Genomic DNA, 17912 nt, shown 5'->3' with positions numbered 1-17912 from the left:
TCAACACGTCGTTTGCTTGTGTGACACCAAATACCATTTATTAGGGCTTTACAAAGACTACAAAATCCTCCAGATGAGTTAAATCACTGTCTCTGTCTATTTACAAGATATGTTACATACAAATGTACAAAATATAAAACATTTAAGGACAAATGTTTCACTCGAAAAGAAGAAAACTTTCTCTCAAACCAGAGTAAATGCTATGGTTTCCAAACTGAGATGTAACTTCAAAGTGTAAGTGGGAGATAATCACCAGCTGATCATGAGCACTATGGTGGACACTGACAACGGTGTCTAAGCTCTGCTCGGGAATTAACGGCCTACGAGAGGAGTGTTAATAGGTTTGATACAAGGGTGTAAGTCTAGGTAGGGAGCCACCTGTAACCATGGTAACTACCCCTTCTGCATGCAACTACAGCACTCTTGCAGACATATTTGTGACCAAGGGGGGGCCATAAATAAGCCCAAACCTTTCTGAGGCTTGGCTGCAGAGACACGTGTGAAGCTGAACACAGGTAGGATTGTAGGAGATAGGATTGTCCTGAGGTTGTGACGACGTGACTCGTTGGTCTCTGACGGGTTTTTCACTGACCACTAGCACCTGTTGGTTGTTGGTAAATGTATACAGTACGGTGTCAGGTCAGCTTCGGTGCCTCGGACAGCTGGCAAGCCTAACGTGGCGGTAAGCTGGGGTTAAAATGTCCAGAGTTGGAAGTGCTTCTAAGGAACAACAGGCAGAGAGGACCAGAGAATATTATGGCAGGATGATGAATACTGGAGAAGTGCCTTTTTTTTTCTCAGTTTGTGATTTTATGGAGTTAAAAAAAAAACAAAAAAAAAACAAAAAAACAGCTTCTTACTGTACACCGTATGCCTCCTGCCTTGGCAAAACATCCAGTCACCACAAGACACACACCTGTTTCTGACAGCGTGTTGAGTTTTTGCATTTCATTTTTTTCTTTTTTATATCTCTCTGTTCTCAAAGTACAATAATTTACTCAGCGGGTTAAGCATATTGTAACATCAACAGGGCAGAATGCATCTTTGATTCACTGTGCAAGACTTAAGTATTTACAACCCACCCCAACCTCAAAGTGTGCAAAACCAACCCACTCGTTAAACAAAGAGAGGACAATCAAAATTCAAAATGGCTTCCGTCCGATACACGCATACAATAAAGGTAAAGGTCTCTTCTCAATGCATCCCCCTTAAAAAGCTTCAAAACATGCTCATCAGGCTAGAAAACCCTAAACAGTTTGGTTGTGCTCCTGTCGGTTCAAGTGAGCCCAGCTCAACTGGGCGCAAAACAACTAAAAAATACCCAACCCCTTTTATTATTATTATTATTATTATTATTATTTGTGTTTTTTACAATATTGGTCAGTTTCAAATTAAAATACAGCATCAACTCTTTTATACTTTAACTGTCAGAAAGAAAAGAAAAAGGGTGATTCAGAGGAAAAAAAGGAGGGACGGCAAACAAAAGTGTCCGTCTTTCCGACTACAAGCAGCATCTTTGACGTAGCAGGAAGCAGATCATCGTCATCCGACACCAACATCTCTTTTCTCACCGTGACCAATGGGAGCAGAGGATGCGTCAAGAACGTTTGCACATTTAAGGCAAGTGAGAAAGCACCAGTATCACTGTTCCCTCATTCAGCTCCCTGGCTCATCAGGATAACTCTTACATGGATGCAATACCTCTGATTCTTTTTGTTTTGGTACCTCATGGACAGAGAACAATGTCTAATGAGGACCAGAAAGTGTTTGAATAGTTTAAGTTACTCATTTCAGTATTACTGATATTCTAGTTTAAGTCAGCTTGGTGCTTTCCCTTCACCTTTGGGGTTCCCCTGCTGCAGCAAACCCTGTGGTTCTCCATGCAGCTTAAAGCAAATGCCAAAGAATGTGGCAGTTCCTGTGATGAGCTACAGGGGGCGCTGCCTGCTGATCTTACTGCTGCATTCAAAGTTAAAGAGTGACAGCACGGCGTGCTCTGTGGAGGGCCACGAAAAACTTAATCTACAACCGTGGTCAGCGCCGCGTTGCCATGTGAAGTCTGTGGGTGTGAATATTTGGCAGTCAAATCAAAGGGAAACGTTGGCACTTTTCTGTTTTTCTCTTCACAGTAGCAGCGTGGCAGGACGACACGCGGACAATGCTCTTACGTTGTGCTTGTTGTTGGCATCGGGGGGAGGCAGCGAGGAGCGACTTGGCAGTGCCTGACACTGAGGAGGGCAGGAGACCAGCACCACGAGGCTCAACTGACGACTGAGCTGAGGGCAGGAGTGTGTGTCCTAATGATCTGTTTCTTCTGATCCTAGTAGGGCTGTAAAGGCCTCACAAATATAAATCAGCTCCCCTTTAGAGAAGGGTGATATAGTGGTAAACAGCCAGAGCAAAATCTATCTTTTAGCCCTAAACTCTGCTCCAAAACAGTAACCCGTGAGGAGCCACTTCAGTTAACAGCTGCTTTCTGCCTTCATCAGACATTACTGAAACATAAAAAAAACAATCTTAACGGTCTGTGATTTGTTTTAAAAGCAAACAGGAATCGTGGCCACCAGGGGGCACTGCATCACCTGAAAGCGCTCGACAATTGTCTCCTATCTTGCCTCTCTCCATATACGGGCTCAGACACCGTGGTCCCCAGAAGCGGCGGGCATACAGCGCAGCGCCTTGCTCGAGGGCACCCTGCTGGGCTGGACCGTTGTTCAAATGAGGGCTTGGACCGATTAAAGTCTCCTCCCGCTGCCTGTGTGTAAGTGCATTCATGTGAGTGTACGTGTGTCCGTTGAGAAGCACCTCTGTAAACAAGGAAAGACATAAACAACAGAACCTACCACCCCCCCCTCCCAAAATGTAAACATCTGAAGATATAACTGGGTTTTAAAAAGAAAAAAGAAAAAAAGAAATCCAGTTTTGACACGTCAAACTCTTGTTTTGTTTTCTGACACTTCAGAAATGAACATCCGAAGTTAAGTTAACAGCGTGAAGCGTGGCTCATCGTGGCCGAGCACAAAATGTGATTTGTGGTCAACTTCAGAGGAACTGAAGTCCTTTATCAGATGCATCCCAGACTATGAAGAGCTGTATCCTTAAATGTTGCACATCCATTAAAAGAAATGAACCAACATGTATAACTGCTAGTTATTTTTCTCCACTGAGGACCAAGTTGGCGACTGCTCTATAACACATAAAATAATCTGATTTAATATTGCACCGTCATCATGTAAAAATAGGCATCTTCTTCCGCATGGTGGGTGTGTCATTCTGGACAATAAAACTTTTCATATATCACTGATCTGTGTGAACTACAGGGGTGCCTTGTAGTGACGGGGGCGGGGGTTCCGGGAGGATCCGTAGGGTCAGGTGGGGTTCCGCCGGCGCAGCGTCTTCTTGGTCTCATAGCGCCGACTCTAAGGAGGAGTCCAGCTGGTCGTCGTGGTGACTGGTGCTGTCGCTGTCGCAGCTCTGCGTGCTGGAGTAGTTGGCCGCCTCCTGCAGACGTAGCAGCATGTTCATCTGCAACGGACAGTGAGGCAGTAGAGAGCGTCAATCGGCGGCTAAAGACCTTTAGCCTCGAACATTCAGTGAAGTTACACAGTGTGGGTATAGTCAGTAAAGTACAAGACTCGTTTTGTGTGTGTGTGAGAGCACATTTTACTAGAATACATGAAAGCTTTCCAATAGTACTTTTCAATAATACATATATAAAGTATATATAGAAACACATTTTAGAAGTATTAGAAGAATTAGAAGTTTCATTGCTTGTTTCCTGATTCACTGGGAGCAACATTTGTAGCGGTTTTGGATGGGATTATAAATCCAAGAGAACCTAATAAAGTAGCAACTGACTATATATTCAAAGCAGACAGTCTACCAGCCACTGAGGCAGGGAATTACTGCTTTATGCTGACTCCATTCGACTGAAAGAGACTCAGAGTAGCTGGTTTATCCCTTGCTCGCTGTGGTTTTCGTTTTCCCCCGTGAAGTACTCCTGCACACATTTTAAAGAAATGGAAAAACTGCTGTCTAAAGTACCTCGGCGTAATGACTCACCAGCTTTGTCTGTTTTCATATTCCAGGAAGTCCTTCTAATCACCGCGCTAAAACAGCCAAACCTCTCTCCCTGCAGCAGAACTAACGGCCTAAGTAATACCGGCGCATCGCCTCAAGTGTTCCTAAAACGAGCCGTGGCACACCTGCGTTCAGGCCGGTCGCACCTGGACAACACTAATGCGCAAACACACACACACACTCACCCACTAAATCAAGCCCGTTTTTAATGGATGACTACCCTTTAATTCCTCCTGAGCTGCAATAACCCACCAAATGGAAATTAATTCTCCCTCTCTCTGCAGCCATTTACCTCCCCTCAATGGTTGATTCTCCAGTGTGTGTGTGGTTTTGTTTTAAACTGTGTGGGCCAGTTTTTAATGAAATAGCAGTGTAACCTTAGTTATTGCACACATTACTTTATGGACTAGTTTAAGCATGGAGTTTTATCACACAAGTTTAAGTTGTGTATTACGTTGGGCAATATGAATTTAGGACTATTTTAGGGTTGAGTTTATTATATCATTACTACATTATCAGTTCCTGCACTTTACTTACATGTGCAGGATTTCAGGAGTTATCTATGACCCCTTTAGTCTGTTATTGTGGTTCCTACCTGTGTCTGTTTACAGCGAGAGAAAAATGTTGTAGTGTGTTTAATGTCCTGCAGCAGAAATCAGGGTTACAGTAACGTCGTGGGGTCCTTTTGGACGGGTTCACACATTTTTGAGGGTTAACACCTGTTGCATTATCTCAATGGAAGGTCCTCATAATGATAGAAACACACAGTTCTGCTTTTTGGCGAGTGTGTGTTATGTTCATTAATAATCCAATAATATTCGTTGCTTGTCTTAAATGCTCTGAATGAAGCCAAACTCTCTACAGCAGTCTCCTTTAACGCCACGGCTTCCTCACCAGTGGGTCTCCCTCTGTGTCACTCTGAGACACTTGCTTGGACGAGGCCCCCTCCTTTGACGAACTGTAGCCGTCGTATCCCACGTCCTCCGGCCTCAGCTGGAGCAGCGACTGACCTTCCTGCTGCAGAGCGGCGGCGTTCCAGGGGTACGTGTCGTTCACCCACTTGGACGGATCCTCCCACGCGGCCCTTTTGCCATACAGCTGCAAAAGTGGGCAAGGAAAAAAAAGATAGATTTGTGTTTATTTGTGTAGCTAAAAATGTAAAATCACCCTGACTGAGACAAAGTGCTGTGATTTGTCAAGATCATAGCTATTATTAGTCATATATATTTGCAGCGACATGCAAGAGTTGTGCAAGTTAACATAAAAACCAGAGACTGTGGTGATGATCGTTTAACACCTGAAGCTTAGAAGCAAAGAAGCTGAACGCCTGTGCAATACACAATGGTGCCTGACGAAAACGCCTCAGCAAAGGGAGAGGAGAGTGCTGACTAACTAAAAGATTCTAAAAGAATGGAGGCGTACTGGACTGCAACTGTTCCAAGTGCTTCATATGGGACTGATTCTATCTGCAAGAAAGTGTTCTTCTAGATTTTTAATCAAAAGACATTCAGTACAAAATGCTAGAAAATGGAAATACTGCAGATGTAGGAAATGTAAAGATTTGGTCATTATCTTTTCTCTGTGCAATGGTGCTCAGTGTGTGTTTGGAAAGACATTAATTCATATATTCAGCATTTCCAGCCTAAGTACCTGGACAGTTTAGTCCCAGAAACTACTGTCAAGGTACTGAAATGTTCTAAAGATCCTCAGAGTTCATTAGTCTGATGGCGCCGTATGAAAAAGCACATGGATGTACAACAGCTTGTTCCACTCTAGTCCACTAGGTGGCAGCAATGCAAAGACTACACAACAACGGTGACACCATTGCTAGCAGGAGATTCAGCAGTATGTGTACTGCCTTTCAAGGCAGTGGGTCATTGCTGGAAATAAGGTGAGCAGTAGCAGCACAGCAGACTCAAAATGACCAAAATGCTCAAAGTAAGCAAATTTTATAAGCAACTACAGAGACTGACCATGAGCTAACATGCTGCAAATACCGGACCAATCACAAATGGACAACTTCCAAATGCAAATGGTCAAATTGCAAGCCCCACCCCGCAAAGTTTCTGAACTTTTGAAAAGTACTGCACCCCTGGAACTTAATTTAGACCCTGGTACCTGCTGTGGAAACACTGAGTGAGGTACTCAGTTCCTAGTTCCTGGTCTGTAAGTCCCGCTATAGAAAACGTCCCAATTCCTTTTGTTTTACTTACAAAAGATTTTGTTCGATAATGTAACAATAATGTTGTAATTCAATAATAACGATGGTTTGAAAAACTGCATAATTCCTTCTTTACTTCTGTTCTTTTACTGTGCATATATGTATCGATAACTCCATTTATTTTATTTTGATTGATAACGATGGTGAAGTAGATAGTAGGAATGGCCCATACAATTCAGATTGTACATTTTTGAAATGCAATAGTAACTTCAGCATCCAGAAAGTTTAATTCATGTATTGCTGGGACCTACCTGAAGTCCTTCCCTGACAGCCTCTAGCAGGTAGGGCACCAGCGAGTAGTTCCACAGGTCGGTGAACCAAACCCGAGAACCTTCTACATCCATGGGACAGGACAGGAAAAGTCGTGGGCCTGTGGGGACAAAAGAGCCCAGAGGATGAGAATCTGTGTGACTGGATAGGACGCGTTGGTGCTGAAGAGATATAGGAATTTAATTTGAGCAATTTCAGATTGCTAAGATACAAAGCTGAGGAACCACTATAGACAGTCAGAAGCTAAAATAAGACACCACAGAGGCTTCAGCTGAATACTACAGTGAAGAGTGTGTGAACAGACCTATGGTGACATCAGAGGAGCTGTGAGCCTCCAGGAAGCTGTTGAGGTGCTGCCAGGTCTTGGGGATCCAGTCGATGATCTTAATCAGGTCATTGCTGCGCATGTTCTTATTGATTTCCGTCTCTATCAGCTTTCGCCGCAGGAAGCGGCCCAGGAAACCTTTGACCGGCTCGGTGTGGTTGGTGCACAGAACCCACCTTCGGCAGGGCAGATGAACAGTGGTGAAACAAAAGCAGAGGAGCTAAACATGCAGCATAACATCAAATCAGATTTCTCATTAAAGCAACTCATTTTTAAGATGATGTGATAGCAAATGTGGTTTCTTCTATCAGCATAAAGGATTTGGGGCTTACTGGGTTTGGCACACGATAAGCTTTCTCTAATCACATTGTATTTCACAAATCGTCAGCTAGTCAAACATGCCAAGCAGAAATGATCCTTGCTCAGAACATGCACCACAGGCCGTTAATCTTCATTTAGCAAGGCTAATTATCTGGGAGACGTAATTACAACGCTCCCTGTGGAAGGGTGCCTTTAGTCTAAAATGTGTGAGACATGATAGAAAGCTGAAATCCAAATCGTTATTCAGCAGGTGAGATGATGCAAAGTAAAGCTACGGGTAATTTCCCCGTGAGACCATTACCATTTGTGCATCATATTTAAAATGAGCCGTAAAACATACATTAAATTACAGAAATGAGCAAAACTACAACAATGTCACAGAAAGCATCACACGTCTGAACATAAAGTGGTGTCAAACCTGAAGTTGTGGTGTAGCTCAAGGTTAGGAGAGGAGGAAGCGCCTTGGTTCATGGTTCCAATAACATAAGGGCTGAACAGAGACGACAACACATGATTATTCACAGTCGCAACGATAAACAAAGGCTTGACCAAAAAAAACCCCCCAAAAAACGTGGGAGACGCTGGGACAAGTTTAAAATGAGCTATAAGGTTGTGTTATTGAACATTTCATGTAATTCTAATGCAACAAACGGAGGGGGTGCGTTGAGCAATATGTCTACGTCGACAGGGGCCAGCTGAGGTGGTTCTGACATCTGGTGAGGATGCCTCCTGGGTGCCTCCCCTTGGAGGTTTACCAGGGACGGCCGCCTGGGAGGAGATCCTAGGGTAGACCCAGAATTCACTGAAGGGATTATAAATCTCGACTAGCCTGGGAATGTATAGAGATCCTCCAGAAAGAACTGGAATGTGTTGCTAGTTTAGAATTAGGGTTTCCCTGTTGCCACCACGACCCAACCTCGTATAAGGGGACGAAACTGGATAGATGGATATATGAATCTAACAAACTGCTTTGTCACTGCAGTTCGAATCATTAATTGTAAAGTAGGAGTAAACCTCCCTCATGGAGTACAGCTGCTCTTCCCAAACTACCATCTCATGCGCTGAATCGAGGTTCTTAGATTAGAGGGTGTTTTTATGCTGTAGAGATTGACTTCTGACTCACCATTTGTGGTACTTGCAGTTGAGGAAGCCGTTGAATATGTCGCTGAGGGAGCCGATATGGTGGAGGTTGTCCAGGATGACCACAGTGGGGAGCTCTGTCTCCGTCTCCTCCAGGTTACACTGCTCTGCCAGGTTGGATAGGTACTGCCGCAGGTCCTGAGTAACAAAAATAACATAAAAAGGCATTCATGGCTGGGGAGATCGAAACACATAGTCTTGATGCCAAATTTTAAGCATGAAAAGTTTCAAAAGAAGTTTGATAAAAAGATATTTTACTTAAGTTTTAAAATGGAAGGCAGAAACAAATACGAGAATTAACAGAAAATGACATCTACTGCTTGTAATTCTGCATGCACCACTTCTGTTTCTCCCTCTCTTCTAACTTTTACATTTGAGAACTACAAATGGGTAAAATTACAGAGTGTTTGATCATAATCAAAAACAGCTATTGGGGATGTATGTCACATTCAGGGGGCCCATTATTTAAATGGTAGCACATTTTCTGTTTGATCAAAAGATGTCAGAATGTCGAGTCAGTGTCAGAATCAAAGGACTTTCTCCAGAGCTGTGATTTTGTGCCAGTAATGACATGGTAGAAGAGACAGAAGAGTGGAAACTTTGTATACACAGAGGGAGAAAATTACCAAAATGCATAAAACAATGCGTACATCTTTGAAGAAATGTTTGTATTTCTATGTGATGTACAAAACCTGGTTTAGCTAAATGCAAAGAAGCATTACTTTAATTCGCTTTTCACACGAAAACACAACTAGGAAAGGTCTGTCTTCTTCCTACCTTGCTGGAATTCTGGTCCACATTGAAGCTGGCCACGTTGTGCTCATTCACCTTCTGCCCGGTCTGGGAGATGATGTACTCAGCCAGCTTGGCAGCCAGGAAGGATTTGCCTGTTCCGCTGGGTCCTGAGAGGATGATCCGACGATGCTCCATCAACAGGTTGAGGTACCTCTGGATGATGGGCTTCGGGATGAGGGTGTCGAACACGAGGCTGTCTATGCTGTTCTCTTTCATGCCTACAATGAGAAAGGAAGTTACATTAAACTGTAAAACAAGGTGTATTCGTTTAAAGGCTCTCCTTTATGCTTCTACATATCCTGAAATAGCGCAGATCCGCCTTGCCGACCTACCTTTAAGGTTGACCTTGATGATGTTGTTGTCGCCTACCAGGTAGCCGCAGGGAAGCAGCTCAGGCACTTCGGAGGCGTGGGAGCGAATTACCTCGCCCATCCTGTAGCAGACGATGCTGTCTGAGCTGAGGCCCAGGCTGGTGAGAGGATCCACCCGAAACACATACTCCTGCAGACAGGGAGGACAGTGGATAATGAACAAATGCACTACTGACCTTAAAGACACACAGCCCTCTGAGTCTGTGAAGGTTCTCAGCCCTCTGAGAAACTGAAGTAAGGCATATGGAGATGAAAGCATGGACTTTTTTCATGGACCACTACTTCTTCTTCTTATATCGCACCACAACAAATAAGTATATGTCTATATCTTGTTTTTATGTTTGTGAGATACTTTCACAATAAGTACTAGCAGTAGTTATTCAGTCAGAGTCTGACTTATTGTGGAACAAGCCAGCAGAGAAAACACAACTGTTGAGCAGACCAGTATGTTGTCGATAAAGGAGCATACAAGCAGCAAGAAATGTTTTCTGTTCATACTATTTGCTCAAGTTATTCTCACAGCACGGTGACACGGTGGTTCACTGTCATCTCATGCCAAGAGGGTTCTGGGTCTGAACCTGCCTGCTGGTTAGGGACCGTCTATGCAGAGTGTGGCTGTGTGAATTTTCTCCAGGTGCTCCCACATCCTGCACGCTTCTTAGGTTAATTGGGTGGATTCTAAATTGGCGGTAGGTGTACATGAGTCTGAATGATTGTTTACAACATCATATCACTAGGTGTTTGATTTGTAAAACACAAGGGTAATTAAGTAGTAGATTATGAATGGTTGGATTCAGTTCATGGGTTGCATTGTTGTACCTGCTGGACAAGGGTTCAACAAGCTATTTATGGCAACTCATTTGCAGGATTTGCAGAGAAATGTGTATATATGCATGTGCGTGTGTTGGTCATATTTGTCTTGATTGATTGTGAAGCACTTAGGTTGAGGCTTCCACAGACCAGTGTGTTAATGATCAACAAGGAGCCACAAGCAATTAGCAGTGTTTGATCTGCTTGTTATGCGCCCGAATGTCCAGTGAGCTGTAAAATCCAGTACTTACTTTGAAGAGTCGGCGGATGACCCCGTCCAGCACGTCCCATTTGGTTTTCCCACTCACGCCAATAGACCCAACCAGGTACTCCTGGATTTGTGCACCCTGAAGAGTTGTTGCATCAGTTAGAACAGGAGTCAGAACAAATAAGAGCGCAGCGGTTTTAGCTGGAGGAACGGTCGTAAACAAACCTTGGTGACATTTGGCCCGCTGCTGATGGCGACCACTATTCGCACACTCCGGCCTTCTTTGCGCAGATTGCCCTCGTAGCTATCATCGAGCAGAATATCTGGAAACAAAACTTAATGTTAGATAAAAAAAAAAATAAATAAAAAAAAAGCAAGCAACTTTAATCTACCAGAAACTTAGTTGATTATAAACAAACGCGGGCTCTGGCTGCGGGCAAATTATAGCTGGAAATGGACCGACTCCAAAGTAAAATACAGCTAATGGGGTTCTTTCATGTGATAATTACTTTTACATTTAATCAATGTTCGCATACAGAGCGACTTCTAGTGAGTGCGCAGAATGATAATGTGAGGACGGAAATGAAACAGAGCACAATCTAAAGAAGGGAGGTAAGGATCTTGTGGAGGCAGAAGAATGAATGGACATTAGATCATCATGGTACAGCAAGAGGTTCATTTGGGGCAGTTGGAGTTGAGGAGATGATGGGGGTGGGTTATGAGCTATTTTGACACCAGAATGAAATTGGATATTTTAACCACTGAGCAGAAATCAGACCTCCTATTCATAACCTGAGTGTAGCCTGACATCATCAGCAGACTTTTACTGATTACAAAGCTTTTTACCTGGTCATCAAATGTCTTCTTTCTAATGTAATATTTGGAGGAGATCTATTCACTGAATACGTTGAAGTTCTTTCTCTTTGACTCTGGCCACTAGCATGCAGCTTGCTTAGCTTGATATTTGAACCCAATTGGCTGTTTTACCAGAAGCCTCACAACCTGAATGTTGTCACCCACAGATATCGTGAACACCTTCCATTTTGTTTCGTTTTTTTGCTAAAACAGCTTACTTTTTTTGCAACCAAAAAGGACGACAAATAAAGCACAGAGCACACTATGCAACTGTGTGCAACCTTTAACCTCTGACAATGAGGTCGTGCCACATCATCCACCGCTCCTCTCCTCTAAGTCTCGCTTCGTTCTCGTTTTCTAAGATCCCATTTTGGTGAGGGGGAACTGGGTACTTTGTATTCAGCTGGCTTCCCATAGCCGAGGGCTCTGTGTTGGGGTGATAACGACCCGTTGGCCCACGCGTCACTGCTCTTGGCGCATCCCACCATCAATTAATGAGGGCCCAAGTCCTCGGAGAGAGAGAGATGAGAGCTGTGCCTTCCATGTTAATCACAAGACAAGTGAGGGGGACAAACCCTCCTACTTCTCAAGTGGGCCAGGCCTGAAGAGATTCCCAGCATGTTCATGTGTGTTCATGTGTGTTCATGTGCGTTTATGTAACAGGGTCCTGCTCCTAACCATGTCAGCAGGGAGGACAGCTATGTCATCATTTCATGCAACTCCTCCGGATCATTTCTCTCTGCAAACACAATTCTCTCACATTTACGGAGGCGAGAATGTAGAGAGCTAATCCAACTTGGTGCTGAAGAAAAATACTTTACTACAAATGTACTAAATACACATTCTGTCCAGTGAAAGCCTTTTTGGTAAGTCAAGACATCAAGCCCACTTTTTTTCTCTTCCACCACGCCCACACTCCGCGCTCTCACTGCTCAGAACCGCTGTAATGCTAACACGCACAGACACGGCAGATCGACAAGCCACAGACGCCCACGCCGACACTGAACTGACCTGACATGATGGTGTCAGTGATGTTGAGGTTATTGAGCGACAGCCCCAGGGACTGACGTGAGGAGGACGAGGAGGTGCTGGAGGTCTCGGAGGGTGGCCGGGCCGCCTTGACGGGCGTGGCCGTCGGCGTGGCGTTACCGCTGGACTTGAGGCGGTCGTTTTCAGCTTTCAGCACCTCGATCTCGTTCTGTGTGGTGAGAAAATAATGACGATGAGAATACATGCGATGCAAACCCCATTCAGAGAATAATAAGCAGCTCCATCACACGGTCCATTTTCCAGCGTTCAGGCTGGCCACTGTTTGTCTTCGGCATCAGTTGGATTTATAGGCTGTAAGCAGCTTTGTGATCTTCAAGGCTCTCTTTGTACTGAAGGTTAAGTCTCAGATAAGGAGTCTTACATGATCCCCATATCTAAGGGGAGACTATAGGCTTCTACAGACGAGGCAATCCACATCTACAAAGATCCACTTAACTGAGACATCCATGGTGATACGGGATATTCTTTGAACATGCGCTTCTTTTAAAATGACACATCATCATTGAACGTCAGGCTCTGAAGTGATGGCGGCCTTTTCGTAAGGCTGCATCAACAGTGCTGAGAGAAATGAATCATCAAATTGATTTATTTGCATGGAGAAACTACTTTGCATCTTTTTATTCAGCTACACGGCCAATTAAAACATTTCCTTCCTTCATAAATTGTGTTTGCTTTCACAACATATGCTAATCTGACTGTGGATCCGTTCAGACCAGGGTATTTGGGTGTGTTGTGAGTGATGCTATCGTTAAGTACGCAACTGAAACGTATATGGGTTTACATGTGACATTTTTAAATGAGACCCAATCTCATTTTTTGAGCTCTGTGTGCAAATAAACACCAACATAATTTGGGCCACAGTAGAATACTGTAACAGCTGCTCCCTCTAATGGATCTCTACCTACAGCTTGATCAGAACCATGGACAGCGCTATTTCTTGCACATACTCCTCAACGTGACATGATACACATTTTCACAAGTCTCACTGACTGAAAGCACGCACATATGTTAAGTTGTGATTTATTTATTCATTTCAGGTTGAGATTAGTTAGTGTAAAACAAATTAAGCAATGGAAGTAAATAAAGATATTGGTCGTCAGTGAGGACATTTGTAACTTAGCCCCATAAATCCACATGAACACATCACTAATTAGCCACATACTGATACGTTTTTAGCTTCCACCTACACAGTCTACTCTTATTCAGTCATTTAATTTGTGAATTCTTGTTTAGATTTACAGTATTTACTATTTAAATAGTTAACAACTCCAAACACAGAATGTTCCCAAAGAAACTCAGATTTAGCGAGGCAAAACTCACGACGCTTGCACGTTCACACTACTGCAAGAATGTGGTCACACGTGGCCCAGAGCACATCCAGTTATGGCCTGAGTGATCCAATCTCAAATGCACCCTCAGTGCGTACTGAATGTGTTGACATCTGAACTTTGAGACGGCTAGTTGCAACTGAACTGCCCGGGACGGATGTTAATGCAACGTCTGACTCAATGTGTTGATGTGATGGCTGGAAAACTAGTTAGCAAGGAGTATTCTTTTTTTTTCTCTATTCTTGTTTTCAGACTTAATGCAATAGTTTCATTCTGAGACATTTTGGGATATGCAAATATCTGCTTTTTTTTTGCAGAGTGATGGGAAGTTATAGTAATGGGGTTTTCCTACACAGGTGGTGGGGCATAAGTCCTGCAGAACATGCTGGCGTAGTGTGAATGTTTCTCCACTGCGCCTACAGCAAGGCAAACTTGTTCACTGTGATGAAGATGTGTTAAAGTTGAGCGAGTTGCCAACCACAGCAAGTGTTTGCTGCTTGGAGTGATGTTCAGCTGAACACAGAATATGAGCAGGGAGTGAATGGTTTCCATCAGCAGGAGGACACCGAACTTCTGACATGACAGAAGGTAATGAGTGAATAGTAAAATGAGGCCAGAATGTATTTGAAAGTGACCTCCAACCACAGAGATTTAGGTAGAAGCTGACAAGACCTTCTCTCTAGTCACTACAGATAGACTATATCGACAGGAAGGTGTCAGCAGCAGTCAGTCAGTCAGTCAGCAGCACTGCACAGTGCAGTCATCTCCTCCTGTAAGGCTGTAGGAAATTGCATGTCACAACAGCACAACTCGGCAATATATGGCAAAAGAGGACTGAAAGAAAGGAAAGAAGTGGAGCTGGTGCAGATGGAGCTGATAGCTAGTTAGCTTAGCTTAACAAAATGATTTATTTACAGTGGGGAACGACTAGGCCATGCGGGGCTTGAAAGGCAGTTTTCCTCTTTATGTGGAACTAAGCTAACTTGTTGCAAGCTCCACCTACATATATACGACTCCGACAATTATATCAACCTCATCTAATTCTTGAGAGCAAATAAGCTTATTTCCCTAAATATCAAACTATTCATTTAATGCTATAGGTTTATCCAGGAACTGAACTGTGTTTTCTGGGATTACTAACCATATCACAGGATAAATTTACAGGCTAATGTGCAAGTGCAAGATGTATTGAGTGGCTCTGTGTTAGTGGTTAGGTGTATTAGAGAGATAGCTAGTTTGCCTCTAGCCCTCCTTATGCCCTGCTGGTGCCCTGCCGGTGTCCTGCCGGTGCTCAGTCACCCATTGGCAATTCCACTGAATGCATTGTTAACTTCCTAACTGGTAGCTGTTGTGCTCTGGTGCCTTGAGGGTGAAACACACCGCTTTAGCGCAAATAAATTGGACAGAGAGATTCTGCCTGTATGAGCCTTCGTAGGAAAACATGCAAGCAAAAACCAAAGCAAGTTCGATGAGATGCCTCTATCTCTTATACATCACTATAGTCTCCCGGCAAATGAGCAGCATGCTGTTCAAGTTTCACCAGTTTCAAATATAAATAGATCTCACAAGTCACTGTTCTCCTGGGTTTCATTGCAGAGTCCAAACTCACCTGCATGCGGTTCATGGCCTCTCGGATCTGGTCCAGGTGGTGAGCAGAGCTAAGCGCCTCCAGGCGGATATCCGTCAGCTTGAGCTCCTTCTCCCTCAGCTCGTTCTTCAGCTGGAGGATGATTTCGGCCTCGGCCTCGGTGCACTCGCACAGCCTGCAACCGGGATTAGACACAGGGAGGAGGAGGGGGGTCACCTTTGGGGTTATACCAAGCACAAACACTTAAAGGAAACAAGAAAGCTGAAGTTTAGAGGGAAGCTGGAGTCAGTGGTAAAGACTGTATAGGGAGGTGTCACATAGTAGGTGAATGGGGAAGTGCAGCATTTGGTACAGCAAACTGCTCCCATTGATATCACTCCATGTTTTACTGCCAAACAATCTTAAAGGGAAAAAAAATAACATTCCAGCTGCAGTTCCCACAATGCACAGCTGTTCACATTTTAAAAGGCGGTATGTTGGAGTTGGTCACGGCTACGGAACGTATTGATTTGAATTCTCTTTAACGATCATGAATGTGTGACAACAACTGTAATAAAGTTGCAGTAGCAATAAACCGAAATCCATACTGAAGACCGTACAGTAGGATTTACAGCAGCTGATGTGTTGTGGTGTCATATTATTTTCAAAACCAGCTGGCAGATATTTTAGAGAAATAACCTGAGCTGGAGACAGTGCTATGAATGCTAAGACAAAAACACAAGAAACTATCACACTCCGCGGTCTACTTTGTCATTTGAAATTCAAAAACGTCCACATGCCCCTGAGAAAACCGCGTTATCCATCTTAAACTGAAATGATCTCGCCAGCTGACACACAGCACAGCAGATGTGTGCAGTACTTGCATGCTTGTGAAATGGCCACATGTTGACCTTTTCGCAGCCAGCTTGAAATGGCATGGGAAACTAAAAAACTGCTTTCTGTTCTTTACTCAACCTACACTGCTCTTTGCTTAAACAGGAGCTGGACACTTTAGAGGTCCCGGTTCAGTTCGTTTGCCACAGAGATCTATTACCTCTGACACGCCAGTCAGAGATTTCACAGCGCTAAGATGCAGAGGATAGTCACACCAACACAAACCACTGCACACACACTCCCGGGGAGCATGCCACACAGTGCCCGTTACCGAGATCTGTGCTTGTAGACCACATGACCGTTTAGTTTTTTCTTTGTTGTCCAAATGGGAGAAGACTTGCTATCGCAAACGCAGTTGCTACACCAGGCGGAGGAACGTTAAAGAAAAGGATGAACACAGCAGTTGGAGGAAAGAGAAAAAAAAGTGAGGTGAAGATTTAAAGACATTTATTGAAGGAAAACAAAAAGTAAATTACTTTGAGAACAAAACAGGCAACTGTGTATTTCTTTTAGTCTGGATTTTATGCGCACGTGGAGGCTATTTCTTGTGTGTGTTTGCAGGCACAGCTGTGGAAGAGTGGGTGCAAAAACTCACTCTGTGGTGGAGGGTGAAGAGCGCAGCGTGGCAATGCTGCCTTGTCGGTTGTCGTGCTGCAGTTTGGGCGAGGACGGCAGAGAGTCAGTCATCTCCTCCATCTCGTCGTGGGCTGACTGGGATTTGGTCTTCTTCTTGCTGAAGGCTTGCTTGAAGGAGCTGCGCAACTGCAAACACACAAAACACAAACAGGGAAGAGGACGTCAGCGCGGCCAACGCCAACCTCCTCAGTCATATCGTGCCAGCTTTAAGACATCCTTCCATGGTGATATCACATCTTGTCAGATCAGGAAGTCACTCTGGGGTGTTTCCAAGCAATGATCACTGTCTGGTTTAGGTAAAGAGTTAAATTAAAAAGAAGCAAGGCTGTAAGTACAGATGAGAATGAGCGGAGGAACGGTGGGTATCAGGCTTTCTAATGACCCTAAAAACAAGGGATGATCAGGCAATCGACACCAACACGGAAGGAGGAAAAGGAGGAGAAACGAGGGGCAAGGGGAAGGGATGCTGTATCCATGCCGACGACGTTTCCAGAAAAGGGGAAGAAGAAGAAGCGGTTGCTCTGAGAGGGGAAGAAGGCGGGACAAACGGGGGGAGCGAGGGAGTTGGAGATGGGGAACAACCACGACACACACACATACAGAAGACACTCTGGAAACCACTGACCTGAGCTGGGATGGAATCAGCCACCTGAAGATGCAGAGCACACCCAACGTTAAGCCACACAAACACACACTGCTGCTCACTTCACACCACCTACAGGACACTCTGCTGAATAAAGCTCAGTGGAGCCGTCTCACTATGCAAATACAGTCATCGCTGCTGAAGAGATGATGATGAACTGCTACTTATGTCATTACGTAACTATGAAGCCTCTGAAACCACAATTAATTTGGATGGTGCACACTCAGAATTACAATGTAGGTATGACTGGAATTTGGAAACTTGAGTTGACTGGGATCCCATGGGAACAAAAACAAACATATTTTCATTTTTTTTGCATAGTAGCAAAGCATGGAGTAAATAATGCAGCATGAGCAGGAACACAACCATAATAAATACAAAACAGTCATTCAGAGGAA

At 44.1% G+C, this 17912-nt stretch overlaps 1 protein-coding gene across 1 annotated transcript in view; it reads right to left on the bottom strand.

Moving 5' to 3' along the window:
• Nucleotides 1-22: 22 nt before the first annotated feature.
• The window catches only part of nav3 (neuron navigator 3), a 188476-nt gene continuing 170586 nt past the window's right edge, over nucleotides 23-17912 (bottom strand). The window contains exons 27-41 of the mRNA XM_084573281.1: nucleotides 17497-17520; nucleotides 16831-16997; nucleotides 16507-16593; nucleotides 15384-15537; nucleotides 12408-12594; nucleotides 10767-10864; nucleotides 10585-10680; nucleotides 9485-9653; nucleotides 9135-9370; nucleotides 8341-8495; nucleotides 7636-7707; nucleotides 6876-7072; nucleotides 6553-6671; nucleotides 4975-5178; nucleotides 23-3525 (exon numbers count right to left, since the gene is read on the bottom strand). Of these exons, the coding sequence (XP_084429407.1) occupies nucleotides 3406-3525; nucleotides 4975-5178; nucleotides 6553-6671; nucleotides 6876-7072; nucleotides 7636-7707; nucleotides 8341-8495; nucleotides 9135-9370; nucleotides 9485-9653; nucleotides 10585-10680; nucleotides 10767-10864; nucleotides 12408-12594; nucleotides 15384-15537; nucleotides 16507-16593; nucleotides 16831-16997; nucleotides 17497-17520 (2085 nt within the window). The 3' untranslated portion in view covers nucleotides 23-3405. The remainder of the gene's footprint in view (nucleotides 3526-4974; nucleotides 5179-6552; nucleotides 6672-6875; nucleotides 7073-7635; nucleotides 7708-8340; nucleotides 8496-9134; nucleotides 9371-9484; nucleotides 9654-10584; nucleotides 10681-10766; nucleotides 10865-12407; nucleotides 12595-15383; nucleotides 15538-16506; nucleotides 16594-16830; nucleotides 16998-17496; nucleotides 17521-17912) is intronic.

The sequence above is a fragment of the Chelon labrosus genome (genome assembly GCF_963514085.1).
Source record: "Chelon labrosus genome assembly, chromosome: 23".
NCBI lineage: Eukaryota > Metazoa > Chordata > Actinopteri > Mugiliformes > Mugilidae > Chelon > Chelon labrosus.
Note: the sequence above shows the minus strand (reverse complement) of the source record. Positions and strands in the feature narration are given on the sequence as shown.